This window comes from Bos javanicus, chromosome 7 (genome assembly GCF_032452875.1).
Source record: "Bos javanicus breed banteng chromosome 7, ARS-OSU_banteng_1.0, whole genome shotgun sequence".
Lineage (NCBI taxonomy): Eukaryota > Metazoa > Chordata > Mammalia > Artiodactyla > Bovidae > Bos > Bos javanicus.
Genome location: NC_083874.1, coordinates 64,491,478 through 64,514,465, shown reverse-complemented (window position 1 = coordinate 64,514,465; position 22,988 = coordinate 64,491,478). Strand labels below are relative to the sequence as shown.

General features: G+C 44.0%; 1 protein-coding gene across 4 annotated transcripts in view; it reads right to left on the bottom strand.

Moving 5' to 3' along the window:
• GRIA1 (glutamate ionotropic receptor AMPA type subunit 1) overlaps positions 1-22,988 on the bottom strand; it is a 347,536-nt gene that overhangs the window by 153,549 nt on the left and 170,999 nt on the right. For all 4 annotated transcript variants that reach the window (XM_061424115.1, XM_061424116.1, XM_061424114.1 and 1 more), the window contains exon 3: positions 1,090-1,329. In XM_061424115.1, coding sequence (XP_061280099.1) covers positions 1,090-1,329 — 240 coding nt within the window. The remainder of the gene's footprint in view (positions 1-1,089; positions 1,330-22,988) is intronic.

The window sequence follows — 22,988 nt, the reverse complement described above, 5'->3', positions numbered from 1 at the left end:
TAACTCTTCCTGAAAAAACATTTTGCCAGCCACTCTTCTATTGAAAAATCTTCTAAGCCTCTCTAAAGGCAAGCTCCTATAAAGCCTCTCTTTTTAAACAGGGTGGAATTCCTGTGCCTCACTTCCCAGACCTTGTACGATCCACTTATTTCTTCACACCAATAATGGTTAAGTTCTTTTTGGACCATTGAGTATAGCAGGGGATGGTAGGATATATCGTATAATACAACCATCACAGGAGTTAGAGAAAAGAAGAGCATTTCCATTTACAAGGTCAGGAAATAGAGAAAGTGGTGTTCTCCATTGCAAAAGAAAGGAATAATTTGCATATGTAGATTTGAAAAGGGAAGTGCTCCCCAGAAACTAGAATCCTCTGATTCAAGATACAGAGTAGAAAAACAAATGCTGGACATATTTAGAAAATGGAATGGAAAATTTGAAATTTAGGTAGAGGCAGAATTATTAAGGCCTGGGAGGGCTGATGGTGATGCTGGTGATGATGCTGATAGAGGTTAACATGTATAAAAGACTCTGTGCATTGACTGTGTTGTTGGTACCATACAAGCCCCATCTAGTTATTGTGTCATTCAGTCCTCACAATTTTATGAGATAGAGACTGGCTTTATCTTCATTACAGAGATGAAAAAATGAAGGAATAGAGAATTTTATTCCCATTACAGAAGTGATCAAATTGAGGCAGAGAGAGCTTGCCTAAAGTCAGACAGCTGGAGAAGAAGGAACATAGAATTCAGATCCAGGTCTGACTCCATATGCTCCTCAAAGCCATGCCATGAGCCCTGAGCCCTGAACCAGTCAGCTAAGGTCCTTGGACGTTGAGTCTGCATTCAGGAACAATGGAAGCTTTGAGAGCTGTAGAGTGACATGGTGCGTTAAAAGGTTATTCTCTCCAAGGATGTGTTTCTGCACAGTGAGTTACAGGTTAGCTACTGAAAAATCAGTCCACAGACATAAAGCATTTCTGGATCATTCCTCCTTGCTTTCAAGAAAGCAGGGAGGCCCCATTCTTCTTCCTGCTGGTAATTTTCTCTCCATCCCTTCAACGTCTCCCTCCCCTAGCCCCTGGCTTACCCCGGTCAGCATCATAAATGTAGACAAATTTTTGCCACTTGTAATGGTCGATGATACTGATGAGGGCATCCTGCAGCTCGGGGCGCAGCTGGAGGACAAACTGGTTGGATGTGTCAACGGGAAAGCTTGGTGTAATGAAGCAGACGTGGAGGGCCCCGCAGAAGGAGGTCAGCATGTTGACAGTCCTCCGTTCATAAAACCCAAAGATGGCATAGACTCCTTTAGAGAACTGGGAACAGACTGGAAAAGGAGAAGAGAGAAATTAATGAATAGAGGAAGATGCTGCAAACATGCTGTCAGTGGCTCTAAAACTATTTCATCCATTAGCCTATCCATCTAACTCATCATCCTTCTATTATCTAGCTAGCCTTCTACCTACTCAGGCAATCTATCCCTCCATCCTTTCAACCTATCTAACTGCCCGTCTCTTTTACCCATCTGTGTATCCATTCACTCATTCATCTGTCCAACCCACCCATCCATCTGTTGAACCAGTCCTTATTAGGCGCCATTTCCATGCCAAGAGTTGTCATGGTTATTCATTATAAATGTATACAATGCAGTTCTGTATGTTCTTTCATATTATCTGTACAACAACCTTATTAAGATAGGAAAAGGATGACTAGGTCAGTTTTTAAAGGGAGAAACCAAGGCTTAGAAAGGTAATGGACATGTCCAAAGTATCACAGACAGACCGGATCTGAGTTAGGCAGGTATCTTGAACCCAATCTAACGATCTTTCTATGACACTGCCCATCACTTCAAGGCAAAGCATAATAAGATGCCGCAGGAAGAAAGTCTGTCAGCTTGCTGCTGATGCACGTTTAAGAAAACAAGTGTTGATTTTCCCAGTCTACCCTCAGCTTTCAGTGTACATTTCTCTGCTAATGTTCATCGCGTGTTTGTACATCCTACCAGCTGATTTTTCAGGCCCCCTGGTGTATCAGCCACAGTAATAGCTTAGCTGTGTGAATATCCCCACAGGAGTCATTTTGTAAGATGCCAGTTAAGTTACCAACACTGGTTGGTATTCAGTTAGACTGTTGGTTAAACTATAATGGTAAAAAAGACGAAAATTATGGGACCAAGTTCAGGTCATTCACCAATGAAACTTCATTTTAATATGTGATACAGGGTTCCTAGACTTTGCCCCAGTCAAGTGCCCAACTGTAATGCTAACCCCAGTGCCCCCAGATTACTGTCCTAATATGGATGGTGAGGCAGACAAGTTATTCTCATCACAGTGACAGTATTTTAGGGTGCTTTGCCGTATATGTTAGGCTGTTCATTTCTCATCACAACCCTGTGACTTTGGTATTATCAGTTTTATTTTAAGATGAAGAAGCTGATGTTCTTAGATGCTCTGCTCTCTTGGCCATATCACCTGCTTTCATGACCCCACATTGCCTTTGTATACGGGCTCTCAAACTATGCTCCGTGAGCATCACCCAAATGTGTTCCATGAAACATTAGTACCACAAAGTGCTCCTTAAAAAAGAAAGACTTCTTTGTGCAAACACATTTTGGAAATGATGTAAACCCTGTCCTCCTTTTGCAGTTTCATACTACATAGTAGCCACATAAAAGATTGAGAGGAATCCTGTTCCAAAAAATCCAGATTATTGTCAAATTCAAACACTCCCAGGGCCCTTTGTTGGTGAAAACATTTTAACACATAATTGATGCACTGTGTCAGGCTGAACTGAAGAATGCTATTAGCTGCTAGGACACAGCTGCCTACCAAGTCTCAGATCAGTTACTTCCTAGATCTTCCCTTCATGCCCCTGCAAGATCTTCTCTTAAAGACTGTAATGGAGCCATACAAGTCATCTGTTTAACTTCCAGTGTAACCCAGCATATTGTCTAAGGAAACCCGGCAGGTGCCCTTTGTGTGTTTGTATCTGTTTTTTAATTTAATTTTTATTTTGTATTGGACTGTAGTTGATTTTCAATGTTGTGTTAGTTTCAGGTGTACAGCAAAGTAACTGATTTTTTTTTAGATTCTCCGCCTGCAGTGCTCTTCCCTTACCTCTTTGCAGTGCTCACTGCTTTTCAGCAGTTATGTCTCAGCTCACATCTCTCCTGCCTGGACTGGCCTTCCTTCATCACCTCCTCTAGATGGTTGTTCCATCCTCCCCTCAACCCTCTATAAATCTCTATCACATCTCCCATCGTATCTTTCATACTTCAGTGATTATTATTTGAAATAGTTACCTTTTTCTTTTTTTTTTTTTGCTTGTATGTATCTGTTACTGCTCAGGTCAATGTTAATTCCCGAAAAACAGGGGTCTCATTTATGCCCCAAAGCCAGCATAATCCCCAGCACATGGTAGGTGAGTGCTGATGAGAGGGTCACATGCCTGCAGTAAGGGATGGGAGGAGTTGGTGGGTCACCCTGGACCTCTTCCTCCTCCTCTGTTCTGGGTTGATGTCTCCTGTATTAGCTATTTATCCTTTACTGCTCACACTATTTTCTCTTTTGCCCTAATGAGGCCACTCCGTCTGTTTGCAGCTGACAATAGGCCCTGTCTTTAAATGTCTGTTGTGATTGTCAGAATCACGACTTCCATAAATATGGATCTCTCCAACAGGAAGCATACATTGTATATTATTCTCCTCGTGTTAAATATAGATTTGTCAAAAAGCAGAATCCATCTTACTGGGTGAAGTGTATATGAGGAGCACATAAACCCCATTAAAATATTATAATATGCTCTCTGCAGTATTTTTAGGATCTCCTCTTTCCTTGCTGAAATGAAATATTATCCACTGGGATATAAATCTCATGTTCCAGTCCATTCCCTGGCGTTACCTACGTGGTTTTGCACCTTTCCTTGGGCCTCTAGGGACCTTGTGGCCACTGTTTCTTGCTGGAACTTTAGAAGTGGAAGAGGAAAGGATGAGATGGGAGGGAAGAAATGGGCGCAGGTAAGCATGATAGAATCTTTATACTCAAAGAAGCCAGGATATTTTCCCTTCTCAAATTATCTTCCTAGTTTTACCTTTTACAAGTCCATTTTTCCCCCTTGAACTGAATATATTGTCCTCTAAGGCTAAGAGGGTGCATTTGCCCACTTCTCCCTAAAATGACATGGCTTGGAGGTAGCCTTCTGGATATACCGAAGTGGACCCTGGCCCCAGACTTGTTCAGCATCTGATCTTCAATCTGGCTCCTTATTTCAACCAAGCTTGAGCAGCAACAGAGAATGGGACAGCGAGAGACTGAGGCTAAGACTCTGCAGGCCCAGGGCCTGTGGGACACTGCATAATTGGTTAAATGTTCAGAAATATAATTGGTTGTAGTGCATTTCCTTAAATCTGTCACACTAAATATTCAGTTAAAAAAGATAACTTGGTCTTGTAGAAAAAGTACTAAACTAGATGCCAGAAACCTAGAGGATTCTCTTTGGGGTTTTTATCACAAGACAGGGCTATGTGACCTTGGACCAATCCCGGGCTCTCTCTGGGTCTCAGTCTCCCATCTGTAAATTGGTGGCTTCAGAATTCATAATAAATGTTCCTTCAGGCTCCTACAGTCTATGTTCTAGTCAAATTAGTTGAAAAATATTAACCGATTGCACATACTTTGTTTATTTGCTAGTTAAACTTTTCGCAAACTCCAGTGCAGTTTTTCAAACCTAGAAACCAGATAAAGGTTCTGAGTTCTTAAATCTCATTGTAATAGAATCCTGGCACTAAATCCAGATGCATTCAGAGTCTTGAGTTGTATTTAAGTTTTTAATGTGATCCGTGAGTTAGTTACCTAGGAAAAAGAAATAGCAAACCATTCCAGTATTCTTGCCTGGAGAATACCATGGACAGAGGAGCCTGGTGGGCTACAGTCCATGGGGTTGCAAAGAATCAGGCATGACTGAGCGACTAACATTTTTCACTTTCAGAGAGTAGATGAGTGAAGGCCAGTCAGAAAGCAGGCCAGAGGTGGACCCTGTATCATTAGATACAGTGAGCCCGAGGAGAAATGGAAACTTTGGAAAGCAGCCTAGGGACCCTGTGGTGTACTAGTCGGTCAGATTCTCAGGCTGATGGAGAATCTGAGTAGGCAGGACTATGTATGTATTCTCCATTTAAGACAGCAATGGTGAATATACTGCCTCTGATAGTAATAATTAAGAGCTGATGTTTGAGCACTTATGAAGTACCAGACTCATGCAAAGACATTCGCTGGCAATGATTTCTTTCATCCTGTGAGTTAGGTTACAAATTGGGAAGGGCAAGTCCAAGATCAAGGTAAGACAAAACTGAGATCTGAACTCTATCAGTCAGACCACAAGGCTTGAACTCTTGACTTCTGTGATATGACACCCCTTCCCTCCCTCCTATAATACTGGAAGGAGACAGTCATGGCAAAGAGGACAGCTTCAGTTTCTAGAAAATCCTCTCCTATAGCACTTTGCCTTCCCCTGATGCCAGATCAAGAGGCATTAGTGCATTAGGATCTATTGATATGAAAACAAAATGAAACTGGGTGGTGCTCAGTTCATCCCCCTCTGGTCCCTGGGGATCATGCAGAGCACACACACACACACACATCTGTTCTTCTGTTGGTCCATCGGCCCATCCACCCACTTCTCAACATTTCACATCTACCACTCGTGAGACTCCATGTTAGGCAGTGGACTTGCAGTGGTGAAATCAGCAAGGTCCAACCTCAAGGACCGTTGCCTGGAAAATGGGAAAGACCAGGACTGAACTAGTAAGTACACTTCATGTAAGTGCTGTGGAGGGGATGAGGTCAGGGTTCAGGCAGGGGCACCCAACCTCAGCCTTTGGGAACCTCAGAGAAAGCTTCCAAGAAGAAGTGCCAGCTTTGACCCTGAAAGATAATCGGAGATCAGCCATAAGAAGGGGTGTGTGTGGGGGGCAAGAGTAGAGTGCAGGTGGAAGGAAGAACAGCAGCAAAGACCTGGCAGAGAGAAAAGCCATCGCACATTCAGGGAACCCCGCCAGAGTGTCAGATTCCGAGGTCCCTGCCTCCAAGAGATTCTGCAGCAGAATGCGGCCAACAATGAGAACTAGTAAAAACAAGGCCAGGAATTCCCTCTTGGGGAGGTAGGAGGGCAAGCCCTGGCAAGGGCAGGAAAACCCCCGCTCTGCAAAGCGCAGGCTGTCCAATTCCATCCTCACTCGGCTCAAACCTCTTTGATAATCACTTCTGGTTAAGGCACCATCCACTTTGTATCAATAAATCTCCCAGCCCTGGGCACTCTTCCTGACAGCTCTCTCCCAGGGAGGGATCTCCTGGTATTAGCAACTCCTTTTTTATTGTCACTTCATTTAAGGCCTCTCACACCGACATTTCTCCTTGGCTCCTGGCTGCGGTCCCTGAAAATGTGGCAGCCTCATTGTAAATGGTGGTTAATGAGGTGACAGGGTGGCTCCATTCAGGGGGAGGGAGATGGAAAGTGTGTGTGTGTGTGTGTGTGTGTGTGTGTGTGTGGAGGGACTTTTAGACACTCATCGTGCTCCTTGAATAAGCGTATCCTTATGGGTAGAAATGACATTCTTGATCTGACTCTAACCTTGTGACATCGAAGGTGCTTTATTTCTGTCTTTCAGACAATGAGAGTGCCCCTCCATCCCCTTACACTTGCTTACATTCAAGATCTGATGATCCTATGTCTTGAATTACCATAATAGATATAAATTGTCCTCATCTCCTTTAAACAGCAATTATTTAGGATTCTGAGACATGTCTAGGGCTTCTCTGACATTTACTGGATAAAGCCTCATTGTTCATTTGTTGAGTCAACAAATATTTATTGAGCACCAGGAAACTGGGAAGCAGTGATGATGCAAGAGAGGTGTGTCTTCTGCCTTCTCAGAGCTTAGACAGGAGATCAGTGTTCAGTAAGTTTTAAATTAAGGGAAAGAAAGGATATTTTGAGAAAGTAATAAGTATTAAACATAGAACAAATGATTGTTAACTATCATGATAGCCAGTGTTTACTGAGTACTTACTTCAGGGGGTCATGATGCTAAGTGCCTGTGCCAATATTCAGGAAGAGGGACCAGTTTATCCAAAGGCAATGAGGTGAGAGAGAGGAAGAGGCCTTAGAGAAAGTCCAGAAAAGCCAGTACAACTGAGACGGGTGTGCCAGAGTTGGAGGTGGTGGTGGGGGACCAGACTGCCAAGGGCCTTGCCAGGATTAGCCGTGTTAAGCCCCTGAGTCATGTGTCTGTGTTGCACATACTTTGACTTTGGGTTCCTCTCAGCTTCCTAGAGCCTCTCTTCACCTTGGCCCTGAGGCCCAGTTGGGACCGGGCAACAGAGGGAGATGCAGAAGAGGAGGCCTCCTCCCCTGCTCAGACTTGCGTATTTATTATGAAACATGAGTATTAATTACCAGGCACTGAAAGCCAATGAGATGTGACATGGTATATGAGACTAAGAATTGGTTACAGGCTGGGCTCACTAGTCCTGGAATTAGATTCACCTTGTGGGCTGACATATGAAACCAGGGGCAGGGGAAGGACAAATAGACGGAGAGATCGTAGGTTCTGTGGGAACGCTCTTCAGGTGCCTGACCTGGTTCTGGAAAAGTAAATACAGAAAAACAAATCAGGGACTATGGACAAGCCCCTTTCCCTCTGTGAGCTGCATTTTCCCCATCTGGACAATGGAGTGTCTACTAAATCAGTGTTGCGTGCCTATGTTTGTGTGTGTGTGTGTGTGGAGGAGTACCTCTAATAAAACATTGTGCTCCCTGAAGATGTGTAGTTCTACAGACAGGGATTTTCTCTTTCTTTTTTCCGTCTTTCTTCTATGTAACTACTCGTCCACCCTTCCAACAAATGTTTACTGTGTACATGGTGAATGTCAGACAGTGGGGTGCCAGGGGAATACAACACTGAGAACCTTCCATCATGGAGCTTAGGATCTACAGAGGGGAGAGAGTTGATGTATATGTCAGTAAGATCGTTAGGATCTGATAAGTGTTAGGAAGGCAATAATATGAGATGATGGGAGTGTGTCTGATGGGGCTACTTACATAAAGGGTGAAGGAGACCCTGTCTGTGGCAGTAACCTTTGAGCTGAGAAAATGAATCATATGGAGGAGCTGGCCAGGCAGAGGGCCAGGGAAACAGTTTCAGGTGGAAGGAACAGGAAATGCAAAGGCTCATAATAAGGTTCAGGAAAATATTGGTGAAATTGAGAAAGAAAAAGAAGGCCAAGGTAGATGCAGTGCAGGCCAAAGGAGAAAGCAGTAGAAATGGAGGTGAAGGAGACCATTTGTAACTTTCTGAGCAAACTTAATGCTCCCCTAAGGTGCATAGCACTTCATGTGTGGCTCGGGTACCTGTTCAGCTCTAGAACATCACCTTGTTCAGAGATAGTCTAGGTCTGATTTTAACTGAGCCCTCAGCTCTAACATCCTATAGATAAAGGCAATGGAGAAGAGATACCATGGAGGGGAAGCTGGTTCTGATCCAGTGCAAAATGGGAAAAGGAAATCTGACTTAAGTGTAATGGGGGTACAGGCATGGACCAGTGAGTTCATGGGTTTGAGTATAGACACTCTCCTCTTGGATGTTTCTAGGCTTGCTTTAGGTTCTGGGCCTTTGCTCATGTTCTTGTTCCAAACTGTACAGACTTCCTGACTTCTACCGTTTCCCTCTACAAATTCTTTCCAATCTTTAAAAGTCCAGCTTAAATGCCACCTCTTCCATGAAGCTCTCACGCTTCCCTTTTCCTAACTGTAGTCTATAAAGTAGTAGTCCATCCCTCTCTTAAATGTCGACAGAAACGCATGCCTCTTATCAATTTTTATGCAGCCCTCATGCTTTATTAGTTTGAGTTCTTTGATTGCAAGGACAGAAATGAATGCATCCTAACTGAAGACAAAAGAAGAAAGGAGAGGGAACCGCCAGCTCAAAGACTGAACTTCAGACAATGGAAATTGCAGGAGATTGGGGAATCTGGGTGTGAGAATTTCATAGATGGTGTCTTCAGAATATCACGGTTGATTCAGCCATTTGTAATCACTGCTCCACACAGCTCCAGATGGGCCTTTTTCAGAGTAGAAGTCATCCCTTGGTCAAGGGAAGGCAGAGAAACTAGTTAATTATCTTCCTAAGATAAGGTAACCATACTAGGACTTCCCTGGTGGCTCAGATGGTAAAGTGTCTTGCTTACAATGCAGGAGACCTGGGTTCGATCCCTGGGTCGGAAATATCCTCTGGAGAAGGAAATGGCACCCCACTCCAGTCCTCCTGCCTGGAAAATCCCATGGACAGAGGAGCATGGTGGGCTACAGTCCACGGGGTCGCAAAGAGTCGGACACGACTGAGCGACTTCACTCACTTCACTTACTAAGAAGTTATCAGCCAAAGGACAATGAATGTGTTGTGGACAGAGAGAAGATGGATGTCAGGCATATCAAACCAACTGATGTCTACTACATTTCTATTTGCTAGTATTTTATAATACAAGCCGAAGCCTAGGACCATATTAGGAGCTCCATAAGTGTCACAATCATCTAAACACCACGTCTGTCTGTTTCAGTCACTGTTGCCTCTTTCCTATGGGCTAGACGCTGTGCAACAGAGTGGTGACTAAGATAGATGATGCCTCTGCTTTCATAAAGCTCATTTTATTCTTTACAGTCCTTGGAGGGCACCACACGATGACTACACAGTATTTCTGGTAAATGACAGAATGAAGACTGATTGAATGAATGAGTGCATATCATTCACTTATACTACTTGATACTGTTTTTGACAATTGACCTAATCTTGCTTCCATGGCATTTCTTACATTGGGTAGACTTATTATTTTTCTTAGTATTATCAAATGACTTTTTGTGTATGTATATCTTTCACTCACAATTGAGGTGTAAACTCTCTTAAAGGTAGAAGCCTTTCAAACTCTATGATTTTTCTTGGCATGTTCAATGTTATATATACAGCTGGATAGGGAATAACCATACATGCTTGGTTATATTGCTTTGTTTCACAGTCTTCTAAATTAAGATGATCATCTGCTGCTGCTGCTAAGTCGCTTCAGTCATGTCTGACTCTGTGCGACCCCAGAGATGACAGCCCACCAGGCTCCCCCATCCCCAGGATTCTCCAGGCAAGAACACTGGAGTGGGTTGTCATTTCCTTCTCCAATGCATGAAAGTGAAAAGTGAAAGTGAAGTCACTCAGTCATGTCCGACTCTTAGCGACCCCATGGACTGCAGCCTACCAGGCTCTTCCATCCATGGGATTTTCCAGGCAAGAGTACTGGAGTGGGGTGCCATTGCCTTCTCCAAAGATGACCATCTAGCAACCATGAACTTGGGGAATGTCCATTATGCCCCACCCTTGGTCCAAATTCCCCTTGCTTCAGCCCACTGACCTCTGTCACTCCCTGTTATCTTGGGCCAATAGAGAATTAGAGATGTTCTCCTAGGCTGGTGTCCAAAACCCAGCCACCCTTAATATATTCCACCTGCAACAGTCAGTCTCCTTATCCAGTGCTTCCTAGGCAAGATTTACATCCCATGACATGACTCAACCCTTAGGTTTTCTAAAGGATTCAAAACAAGGGCATTTTCACCCTTACATAGCAAACCAGGTAACCATTATAGGCAGAAGATCTTCCGGAGCTAGTTCATGTAATCACACACACACACACACATACACACGTGCTGTTCTCTTTGCCTCTCACTTAACCCAAGAACCACTGTAGGATAATAGATTGTTGTTGCTGAAAGGTACTTTGTCTTGAGGGTCTTTTAACCTAGAGAAAAGTCTCCTAAAAGATGTCTGTCTGCCTGACTCTGCTTTGAAGTCTGTAGAATTTAAATGTGCTTGGAATATGCAAAACCTGATGTCAAGGTCACCACCAGCCACAGCTAGAACCTCCTGAAGATGGTGGTGTACTGGAGACTTCTCACCACCTATCTGTTCTGGGTGGCTGTCCCTGCTTGGGGAAAAATACTGTTCTTCATCTTATTTATTATTATAGTTCTGTCCCTTGTTGAGTGTTGACTATGCACCCAATCCTGGTCTAAGCACTATCATTTACTTCCCACAACAACCTTATAATTTTTTTTTTGTCCTATTTCATGCATGAAGAAGCTGAAGCTCAAGAAGGTTAATTAATCTCTCACAAGTCATTCGTGTGATAAGTGACAGTTGAGATATGAATCCAGGTCGGTTCCTCTCCCCTGTGCCTTGAACCATATTAACTCTGGTCCCCAGAAAGTCTGTCATCACAAACCAGAGCTCTCATTTCCCTGATAATAGTACCAGGCAACACTGAATGCTTACTGTACGCTGGGGACTCTGCTACCTGCTTTGTATGAATTACTCATTTACTGCCATTTCACTAGTGTAGAGGGATTCAGTTCTTATTGCCATTTTGTGGAGATAAAAAAACTGGGGCTAATTTACTTGCCCAAGGTCACATAGCCACCAAGTAGAAGATTCAGCCTCTAGACACAGGAATTCTAGCTTCAGAGCCATTGCTCTGCTCCTCTGTGCCGGGTGACAGCAATGGAACAAAGAGTATCTTAGGCTTGGTGGGCCTTACAGTCTCTGCTGCAACTGTTCTGTGATGCTTTGGTAGCATGAAAGCAGCCAAGGACAATAGGTATATAAAATGAGTGTGACACTTTATTTACCATGTAAACCTTTATTTACAAAAGCAGACATTGTGCTAGATTTGGTCTGTGGCCAGCTCCTACTCTGTGGGTTTCTGCTACAGGACAGCAAGAAGGCTGAAATGTTGACATTTTGAGAGAGGTAGTAATAGTTCACAGTACATTATATGAGCTTTAAATCTTTCACATCCACTTCCTCTTGAGACTACCCAGTGGGGCAGGTAGGGCAGGATTGATGACCCTCGAGCCCACACACAGATGAGGAACCAGGGACACAGGTGTGAACCCATGTCTTCCTTTCCACATCTTGTGGTTCTTTTGCAGTGGTCTGGCAAGGAAGACCTGGGCCTCGAGAGGCCAGGGGCTTTCAGAGGCTTCCATAAAAGGGAATGCACATCACTGTGGCTGCACCCCTCGAGGCCAAGGCTCAGGCACACAGAGGGGATTAGGCAGGAGCACTTGGTCCAGGGCTCGGGGAGGGGCTGCACAAGGTTGGAACTTGGATTTGAGGATGAGGTCAGGGCTCATTCTTGGGTCAAGTTCTGGGGCCAAGGTCAAGGCTGCAGACCAGTACTAGGGCATGTGCTCATTCAGCCTCATTTGTGGGTAGGAGGTAGGGTTAACTCAAAAGTCCAGGTAGAGATTACATCTATCTAGCTCTTTTTTTTTTTTTTTTTTACATCTATCTAGCTCTGCTGCTATGCAGCCTTGGGGAACTAGCACAGAAACCCACTAGAGCAGAAGGAATGAGAGTAAGACACTAGCCAAAGAGAAGGGGTTACGGGAGAGATCAGCCTCATAGCATCCTCTGCCCCTGGCCCAGTCACCACCCTGTGCCACCTCCGCCCGCATCACAAAGCATCTTCTGCTGGTTCATGAATGAACAGTCCCTGCAAGGAACACCAGGTAAATCATTCCAGAAATGAAGCCAGACTCACCCTCTGACGATCTTGATTCTATTCCCTGGTTGAGTGGGAAAAATATTTTCTCGTTTGCTATTCTTCTTCTATGAAAATCATGCATATAAATAGGCTTTCCTAAGCCAAGTGGCAAGCCTACAATGCACTGCACACCATAAACTTGACTGGCATCTGTCTATCAAGGCAAACCTTCATGAAAATCTGCAGATGACTGCCTGAGGGTGCTCTGTATCAGTGAAATTCATTTTTCTAGCAAGGGTATATCTACTGAGGAGGGGAAGGACAAAAATGAAGGAGGAATAAGGCTACAGAAACAAGAGGTTACAGCTCTCAAAACTATATGACACCACCAGGAACCAAATTCTACCTTGCCTGATACCTGAATTCACTTCTGACTCTGCCCCTGGCTGAATTCTTGAGCTGAACCCTAAGCAAAGAGAAAAGTGGATACAGAAGAACAGCTCAACATTTTTTTTTTCTTTTTCTTTCCTGCTCATCTAATCCAGGTCTCAGAAAAGCATACTGAGAATAGTGAATTTTAATCAACCAGTAGAGTCCAACAAAGATGTGAAGGTCAATCAAGAATTTACCAATAAGAGCACTTTGAATTTTAAGCTCCCTGCCTACCTCTCCTTGGGCTTCCCAGGTGACTCAGTGGTAAAGAATTTGCCTGCAATGCAGGAGATGCAGGCTCTATCCCTGAATAGAGAAGTTCCCCAAGAGAAGTGGCAACCTATTCCTGTGTTCTTGCCTGGGAAAGCCCATGGACAGAGGAGCCTGACGAGCTACAGTCCATGGGGTTGCAAAGAGTCAGACACAACTTAGTGGCTGAACAACAACCATCTCTCCCACCACATCTCCTACCCAGGCCATGCCCCTTTTGTCTATCCACACACTGGTCTTTCTTTCACCTTTCAGGACAGTCCAAACTTTTTTTGTCCTGGGGCTTTTGCACATGCAGTTCTCCCCTAGAAAGTTCCTCCAAACCCTCTTCAAGTGGCTGAGTCTGTAGTGCTTAGGTCTCCGCTTTAGTGTTCTTTCTTCAGAGAGGCTTTCTCTGTGTTTTTGCCCTTTTATTCTCTATACCAGTGCTGGGTTTATTTCCATCATAGCTTATCTCTGTCTTTAATTATCCTCTTTAACGTTTTGTTTATTGGCGTCATTTCATTTCTCCCAACACAGCAGAGATCATGATTATTTCATCTCCTGCTTTAGTCCTGGCATCTAGCAAGGTACTTGGCACTGGGGATTCACCAAGACATTTGCTGAATGGAGTGGATGAGTGAATGACCAAACAAACTGCCCATTCCCTATATTACCTTTAGCAAGTTATTCCCCGTCTCTGGAGTTCATGTCCTCATTTGTTTTAAAAAAAAAAAAAAAGTGAGATTCATTTAGCTATAACACTCTTTCCACCTCTAAAACTACACATTTTCTTATTTGTCATTTTCCAGATGGGACTGTTGAGGCATGAAAGCATGCTGTGCCCAGGGATGAGAACTCAGGTCTCCTAGACGATTTCCAACTGACACTTTTTAGCAAAAGCCCAGCCTCCTCCTCTGCAGACATGCCTCCCCTCCAAAAGCAACTCCCTGGTATTTAGTTCCCTTTGTTCCAAAATTTGAGTCACTTTTCAAGGTTTCTCAAAACATGAAATAGTTTTGATGTTTCATCCATGAAATAGGATGAAATAGCTCCTGCTAAGAAACAGTCCAGACTCCTTGATTTCTAAAAGAAATTCTGAGAATAATAGCAGTTCTTACTGACTAGGGGTGCTCTCTTTGTATGCCTCCCCTGAATTAAGATCCAGGAGTGTGTGTGGGAGGGGAAAGGCTGAGATTCAAACTCATTCTGGGGAAAATAGTAAGTGAGGAAGGAGAGAGTAAAAGGCACAGATACAATGCAGAACTGCTGAGAGCATTTGGAGAAAACATACTCCGGAAGCTACCGTACTAGATTTTTTTTTTTTTTTGCTTGGGCATAATGCACCCACAGGGCTCCATGTGGGAGAGTCTCAGTGGTCCTGATCCACCCCCAGCCTCATTTCTTAATAGCCCACTGAATGCTGGAGACCACAGCCACACGGCTAGGTCTTCATACCTCTGTAAACATTCCTTACAAATGCCCCTCAGCACCTGAAAAACTCCTACACTTCCTTCAAGACCCCAGTTAGATGCTGACTCCAGTAGGAAGTCTTCCATCCCCTCCAGGAAAAAATGAGTTCCTTCTCTGAGCTTCTACTGTGCTTTCTTTCTTAGTGCTTATCTTGATATTCTATAATTTCATGTCTGTCTCTTCATCAGACCGTGAACTTCTACGGGGGCGGGGGGGCTGGGTCTAATTTGTTTTTAAAGTCTCAGGGCCTAGCCCTGGTCTTGATAGAGTAGATGCTCAGAAACTGTTGAATATATTTGGGTTTTCTCACCTGTGAAGTGAAGGCAATAAAACCTGCCTTACCAGTTGTTAAGCTTATCCAAGTCCTTACATTCACTATAAAGGGTAGTATACACATCGATGTAGTACATCATCTTATTCAAATTACATAACTTTAATATAGACTGGAGAGGATATTATTATTCTCTTTATCCAGATGAGCTTCCAAGAGTTCAGAGTCTTGCTTTAAGTAGCACAGTCAATAAAGAGCAAACTAGGAGAAGAAAACCGATTTACTTGACTTCTGGGATCCCCCCTCTCCCTAGATTGAATCATAAATACCTTTCAAAAATTAGCTGTAAGTTTGGTCATGCTGATTGATTGACAGGAGAAAACATGGACAAACGTCCTTCTAAAGATGTCACGAACGTATCTACTATACCCCCAGCCCCCAGCGGCCTAGTGCTCTGTCGCTGTTCACCATGCAGAGTCAGTTCTTGTACCTGTGGGTTCCACATCCACAGACCAACCAACCGTGGATTGAAAATACTCGCAAAAAAGAATTGGGAAAGCTCCACAAAGCCAAATTTGAATCTTCTGTGTGCCGACAACTGTTTCACAGAGTTTACTTGCATCAGGTGTTGTAAGTAATCTGTAGATGCTTTAAAGTGTATGGGAGGATGCGCAGAGGTTGTATGCAGATACTGTGCCATTTTTACATAAGGACTTGAGCATCCATGGATTCTGGTATCTGAGGAGGGTCTTGGAACCAATCCTCCACAGATACTGAGGGACAGCCATATTTACTGCTTTCTTTATCACTTTCCTGCATTGCTGCCTCCATCTTGCTCTCTCCCTTTTCTCACCCTCCTCCATTCTTCACATAGCAGCCAGAATGTTCTTTTGAAAATGGAAATGGGGTCCTGACATAGTCCCCTTGAGCTTTGAGAGGGTCCTCAGTGTGTGTTCGGTAATTTTTTAATATTTATTTATTTGACTGCGCAGGGTCTTGGTTGTGGCCTGTGGGATCTGGTTCCCTGAACAGAGATCAAACCTGGGCCCCCTGCACTGAGAGAGTGGAATCTTAGCCACTGGACCACCAGGGGAGTCCCTGTCAGTAATGTTTATATTGCCTTGCATGACCTGGCAGGGTCTGCCTTTTGTCTGAACCCTGGTAATCTGAACAGTTTCATTCATCCTCTCCCTTTCTCTTATCCACTGTTGCACCGTCTTCAACATGCTAGGGCTCCCTGCTAGGCTGTCCCTTCTGCCTAGAACTCTTCTCTCCTACTTTTGTCTGGCTGGCTTCTTTGCATCTTTCAGTGACCACCCTAAGTAGGTCATCCACTGTGCTCTGTCACCTCGTTCAGTTTGCTTCCCTCACAGCACTTTACTCAAGTTGTAACTGCAGCAGAAATCCTTTCATCTGAGGCAATGAGGGGCTGCTACTAGATTATTTGGAAAAGATGGTTGAAGTGAAGAATTGCAAAAAATGATTCATCATAAGGATTTTCTTCTAACTTAAAAGATTTAAGTGCACACACATTTATCAAACTTTTATGTAGTGGGAGCTTGAAGACATAATGTAAATGTAAGCACAGAATTTTTTGTGTCCCCCGCCACAGTCTTTTATAGTTTCCTTGCCTATACCTAGCATTATAATGGTTTCAGTGATTCATCTTTGAGCCTTTCAAAAGCATGCAACTGACTTTCCAGAGAAGTAAAGCAACTTTCTTTTTGCACTCACATTTTACATAACTTCTAGTTACATGGCAAATATATAAGTAAAACACAGAGTATAAATAGGTTTGGAAACAAATGGAATGGATTTCTAGTCTGTCTCCAACAAAGCTAATGTGAACAGAAATATAGGGGCTGATCAGAGAAGAGGCTACTGTCCAGAAGGTGTGGGGTTTATAGAGGTCATGGAGAATACAGGTCAGTCCAGAGACATGGTTGAATAGAAGTTGGTCATGAGAGACTCCACTGCATCTGATGGATTGTTGGCTTGTTGATTATCTGTCCCTCTTTTAGGGTGTACATTTGTGAGGGCAGGGCCTCTTTCCCTTTTTCTCAGCCTGTATACACAGCACATAGCATCGTCCTTGGCATTAAGCAGTACAGTCCATGCCAAGTAAGTGAATAACCAAGTGGGTAGACTATTTTCCTTCTTAAGTGAAGAATTTTGTTTCCTCAGCTGTGAGAGGATAGGCGTGTACTATACAAGCATGGTCATTTTCAGCTCCACATTCTGTTACCACTAGCTACATCCAGTAATCATTTCTATGTTTCAGATTCTGTTTTTCTCCATACTTTCTACACACACTCTAGAGCATCATACTAGTGACCTTCGTTGTACCCACATGCCTACTCACCCCTACAGCCATGCCAGTACCTACTCTCCCACCCGGTTTTTGTTGGTTTAGGATAACCCACTCCCCCTGCTCCTCCCCTCGAAACAAGTAAGGAGGTAGCAAGACCAGTTTGGGCCGTGGTGCCACAGCTGCTGGCGTTGTTTCTCTGACGTGACAGGCAAGCCTGGGGCAGCTTTGAGTGTGGGTAGGATGGACCTCTTTCACCCTGAAGATTTGAGTGGAAAGCTTGGACCTGCCTTATTTGAGAAATTAGGCAAAACTTCTCTCCTCACCCCTTCATTGCCTTGTTGTTTGTTGTTTAGTTGCTAAGTTGTGTCTGACTCCTTGTGACCCCATAGACTGAGGCCCACTGGACTTCTCTGTCAGTGGGATTCTCAGGCAAGAATACTAGAGTGGGTTGCCATTTCTTTTTCCAGGGGATCTTCCTGATCCAGGGATCGAACCCATGTCTCCTGTGTCTCCTGCATTGGCAGGCAGGTACTTTACCACTGAGCCACCTGGGAATCGCCTTCATTGCCTTAGGTTAGTCTTTTCTTGTCTCCAGAGGGCTGGCATCCACAGAGCCAAGGTTAGGGGACAGCCTCAGGAAAGAAGCTTTTAGGGATCCTTCAGTGCACAGAAGCCCACCGTGTGGTTTGGTGCAACAACCACAGAGTAAGAAGCACTGGATTTCTTTTCTTTCCTTCAGTTTAATCCTTTGCATCTCTCCCTCTCCTATCTAAGGAAAGACAGGAGCTGATGGAGGATTTGGGGATTCTGGTCACCAGCATAATAACTGTCAACAAATGACAATGGTGATGATGGTGGTGATTTCTGATATTACTACTAGCTGCTGCGTATATTGAACCCTTTAATGCTAGGAACTAACTACACATTTTAAAGTAATAAACTGTTTAAAATCTGTGTGACAGTCCTAGAAAGTATGCACTATTATTATTATTTTATAAATGGACTGAGGCACAGGTAGGTAGAAGTCAGAGAACTGATAAAGGTAGAGCTAGCATTCAAACCTACCCATGTCTGATCCCGCCAGGTGAGTTCTTACTATTAAGCTAAAGTACCTTGCAGTATATCTAACCATAATATTCACTGAATAATTAACATCATATAATTAACATCATCAGCACATTATATATGATTCAATACAATATTGTCATATCATGTATCACATATGATACAGTGCAATTGCATAATTGTATTGTTGTGGGGCCTACCTTTAAGAGGGATGTTCTTTTTTTAAAATTTATTTTTAATTGGAGGATAATTGCTTTATCATGTTGTATTGGTTTCTGCAGTACGACAGCTTGAATCAGCTATAAGTATACATGTATCTCCTCCCTTTTGAGCCTCCCTCCCACCCCGCCCCATCTCACCCCTCTAGGTCATCACAGACCACCGAGCTGAGCTCCCTGTGCTAGACAGCTGCTTCCCACTATCTGTTTTATACATGATAATATTGTTGTTTTGTATATATGTCAGTGGTACTCTCTCAATTCATCTGCCACCTCTCTTCCCCTTGCTGTGTCCACAAGTCTGTTCTTACATCTGCATCTTAAGAGGAATGTTCTAATGTGAAGAGGAAGACAGACCCATGATTCATGAATAAAAACTGGACATGAGAAAATGAAATAAATTCTAAAGTAGAAGTATAGCATGTTCTGTATATTCAGAGGAAAGGGTGAATGCTTCTCGAGAGGGAGCCTGGGGCAGACACAGGATTCTACCTAGCCTTCTTGCCTGAGGAGCCCAGGCGCTGCTTTGAAATCTATTGCAGCCTGGTCACCACCACCAAACAGCTGGAGCTGTCATGTGAGATGAAAAGCCTTTATATCCTTGATCTCAGGGGAGCAGAAGGCAAGTGTTAAGGTCTCCTCATTTTTATCACTTCTCTATGATGTTGGTCATCACAAATGTTTCCTGCCTTCCTTCTCACTTCTTTAATTCCAAGGCTGTTTAAAGTGTTTTCAGTCTTCTTGCCTCTCTTCCTGTCAGCTGGTCTCCAGACTGTGAGGCCTCAAAGTCAGTACGTGGTATGTAAGCGACATCCAAGGATGCTTGCGGGAGTGGTAAATATGTGTCCAAATGGACCTCCAGGGGGCTGCCCTTTCCAGTTTTACCCATAGTCAGGAGGGTGGGCAAGGGGGATGAAGGGACAGAAGGAAATGCATCTTTGACCTTATCAAAGCCTGGGTCTGCAGAGCAAAGGCACAGAGGTCACGGGAAGTCATACAGGGTGCACTGACCCGTGAGTTCCCACACTTAGGGTCTAGTGCGCAGACCCACCCCTGCCTGCCTCTCTACAGAAACTTGACAAATGTTTTCCTGTCTCTGGCCTGTGTGGTGCTCCTTAGTAAAACAGAAGATTTGGTTCTAGTTCCCTGTGGTTCCAGTGTCCTCTGTTGATTCTCAGTAGCACGATGAACAGGAGACAGAGAAAACTTGGCCATGAACAAGGCAGGACTTCACTCGAGAAGCTGACTGTCATAATGGCCCTGTGCCTTCACTGCTGGATCTGAAAGCACCTCAAAGGGTGCACCCTCCAGTGCAGAACCGTACTGCATGAAGAAGTGAGAAAACGAGACCCAGGAATTTAGTCCATTGTATGGACGAGAACACCAAAATGCAAACCAAAAGGGCAAAACTGTGATTCAGGAGTGGACAAAGGTGCTGGCTGTGCAAAGGTCTGGAGAGAGGGAAAATGCACCCAGGATGAAGACAAGTGCCAAGGACTATGCAGGTGCATTTAGTTAATTCTGGAAGTTGTCCAAATATCCAGCATGGCTGAATAGTCACGTGTTGTCCAGATGAGCTAGATAATGTTCAGTGCATCAGTAATCATACTACAGTAAAAGCTATCATCTATTATTTGCTAGACACTTGCATTACTAAACATTCACCATAGTTAATTTCTTTATTCCCCACAACAATCCCATGAAAAAGATACTAGTATCTCCTATTACAGATGACGATACCAAGATTTAAGGTCACACAGACACGGCAGATCCGGAAGTCAAAATCAGATCATTCTGAACTTCGACTCTGATGTTTGCAGCCATTCTGCCTTCAGAAACGCAAACATAGACAAACTGACTTTTTCTTTATACTGACATCCCAGAGATGAAAGGAATTTCATCTCAGCCCTTTCACACTCATTTCAGTTCTTCAAGATTCCACTCAAACACCACCGTTTCAGTGTTAACCCCAGTCAGAATCCACCCATCCCTCTCTGAGCTCCTGGAGCTCTCAGCCTGTGCTTTCATTAGAGCTCGTAGCACTTTCTGCCTTGTGTTGGAGTTAGCTGCGGAGTGGATCCTCCCTCCACTCCACGCCCAAAGCAAGTTGTTTAGACTCATATGGCACTTAACGTCTGGCGTTAATGCCAGCCAAGCCTGGATTTGTCTCCTGTCTCACACAAGGAGCACAGGGGCTCTGTCTCAGGAATGTTTCTGTGTGCTTGGCACTTAATAGGGCTTTGGGAACAGATGCTTTCTAAGTGAGGCTGGTCCATGCAGCTGGTTCCTTCATTCTGTCTAATCTATGAGCCGTGACTCCCCCTCCACTGACACCCACACATCCTGGTGTACTTTTCCATGCACGCTCAGTCAGGGTCACTGAACAATGTCGGGCAGAGGTCGGGGGCTCCTGTGTGGAGTGTCTCTCAGATCACCAAGAAAGTGAGTAATTGCACTTTCCTCATGCTACTTTCTCCTTCTGATTTTCTCTCTTCAATGGACGCCTGTCCACTCTTGTATCATCAGAATTCACTTTAGGGAAAGGACTGCTTGTCCTATTCTCTCTCTGGAGTTAGTGACTTCCTTCTTCCTGAGGAAGAAAGGCTCTGGTCCCTATGAAAAAGTCTTTAGAAATCATTTTTCAAAGGCAAGTGGCCTCCAGGGCCGCCTGGGACACCTAGGTTCATACCCTTATGTTCAGTCCTGGCTGGATATCTAGGTGGCTAAGAGCACAAGGTGTGCCACAGACAGACTGGACTCAGTTCCCCACTGTCTCTTGGGCAAGTTAATGATTAACTCTGAAACCTTGGCTTCCTCATCTGTGTTACAGAAATAATGATGATACCCACCCAGTGGGGCTGCTCTGAGAGTTGAATGCGTTGAAAATGTATTGCTAGCACAGTTCCTGTCCTCCACTATGTCTGTTGCTGTTGTCACATTATTATTGTTGTTGCTTTGTAAACGGCAGCATCTGGTAGCTGAGAGAGATAAGAGCAAGAAGCAGTGGAAAACGTGACCTCTGCAGTTAGTAGGAGATGCAAAATCACATGTAGCTTCTAGTTGGGAGCCTAAGAATAGCTTTAGTTAAGTTTCTGCTTAAAATAACCTGCATGCTCTGGGCTTTCAGACTCAGAGATGCTTTAAGGAGCACCTATATCAGTTGTGCCGTTTTACAGAAAAGGATCGTGCATGCGCGCTCAGTCATGTCCAACTCTTTGCGACCCTGTGAACTGTAGCCCACCAGGCTCTTCTGTCCGTGGGAGTCTCCAGGCAAGAATACTGGAGTGGGCTGCTATTTCCTCCTCCAGTTTCTAGGGGCAATCAGTCAAAAATCAGTCATGCTAGGGCTCAAACTCAGATCTTCTGGTGCCAGTCCAGTGTAATTCCCACCGAGTATTCCTTGAGTTGGTGCCCTTTTCTTAGCGTATCCCTTCAGCTTTACCACCAGTTCCTATGGTAACCTGGACACCATCTGAAGATGCTGCCTTGGACAGCATTGAGAAGATGATGGTAACACATCTTATTGCACAGACATTCCTGAGATGAGTCTATTTCTTTATGCTGGGATTGTCCCTAGTGTCGCTCTTACATGGGCTAATTTTGCTGAAACTAATGTGCCAATGCCTGTATTAGTTTTGAGGGTTAAGGGTCTAGTCCTTTCATTCAAATGCTGTGGCTGAACTCAAATGCTGATGAGAACTGTGTTGGCATTCTGGGCATGAGCTTCAACAGTGCAAAACATGAGGAAAATGGACTACATTTGTCATTCTCTACTTTAGAGAGCACAGTCAAGGCCTAGCATAGATATAGAGATGAGATGAAGTAAAGCCTTGAGTGGAAACTACCCAAGGTGTAACTCTGAGGAAGAGACCCCAGGCCTGACCCATCAGGTAGCCCTTACTCATGGGACTCTCTGGACGATCACTCTGCCCTAAACACGTGCCTAAATATATACACCTTGCACTTTACCACCTTCAGACTTCTCTTCATGCTGCTCCTTCTGCTTTCTTCTATTATTTAAAAATATATAGAATTTGTTGTAAATAATACAGGGAACTCAACCTGGTGCTCTGTGACAACCTAGAGGGGTGGGATGGGGTGGGAGAGGGGAGGGAGGTTCAAGAGGGAGGGGACTTAGGTATAACGATGGCTGATTCATGTTGATGTGCGGCAGAAAGCAACACAATATTGTAAAGCAATTACCCTCCAATTAAAAATAAATAAATTCAAAAAAAGAATATAGGAATTTCCCTGGTAGTCCAGTGTTAAGACTTCACCTTCCAATGCAAGTGATGCAGTTTCAATCCCTGGTTGGGGAACTAAAATCCCACATATCTTGTGGCCAAAACACAAAATAGAGGCAATATTGTAACAAATTGAATAAATAAT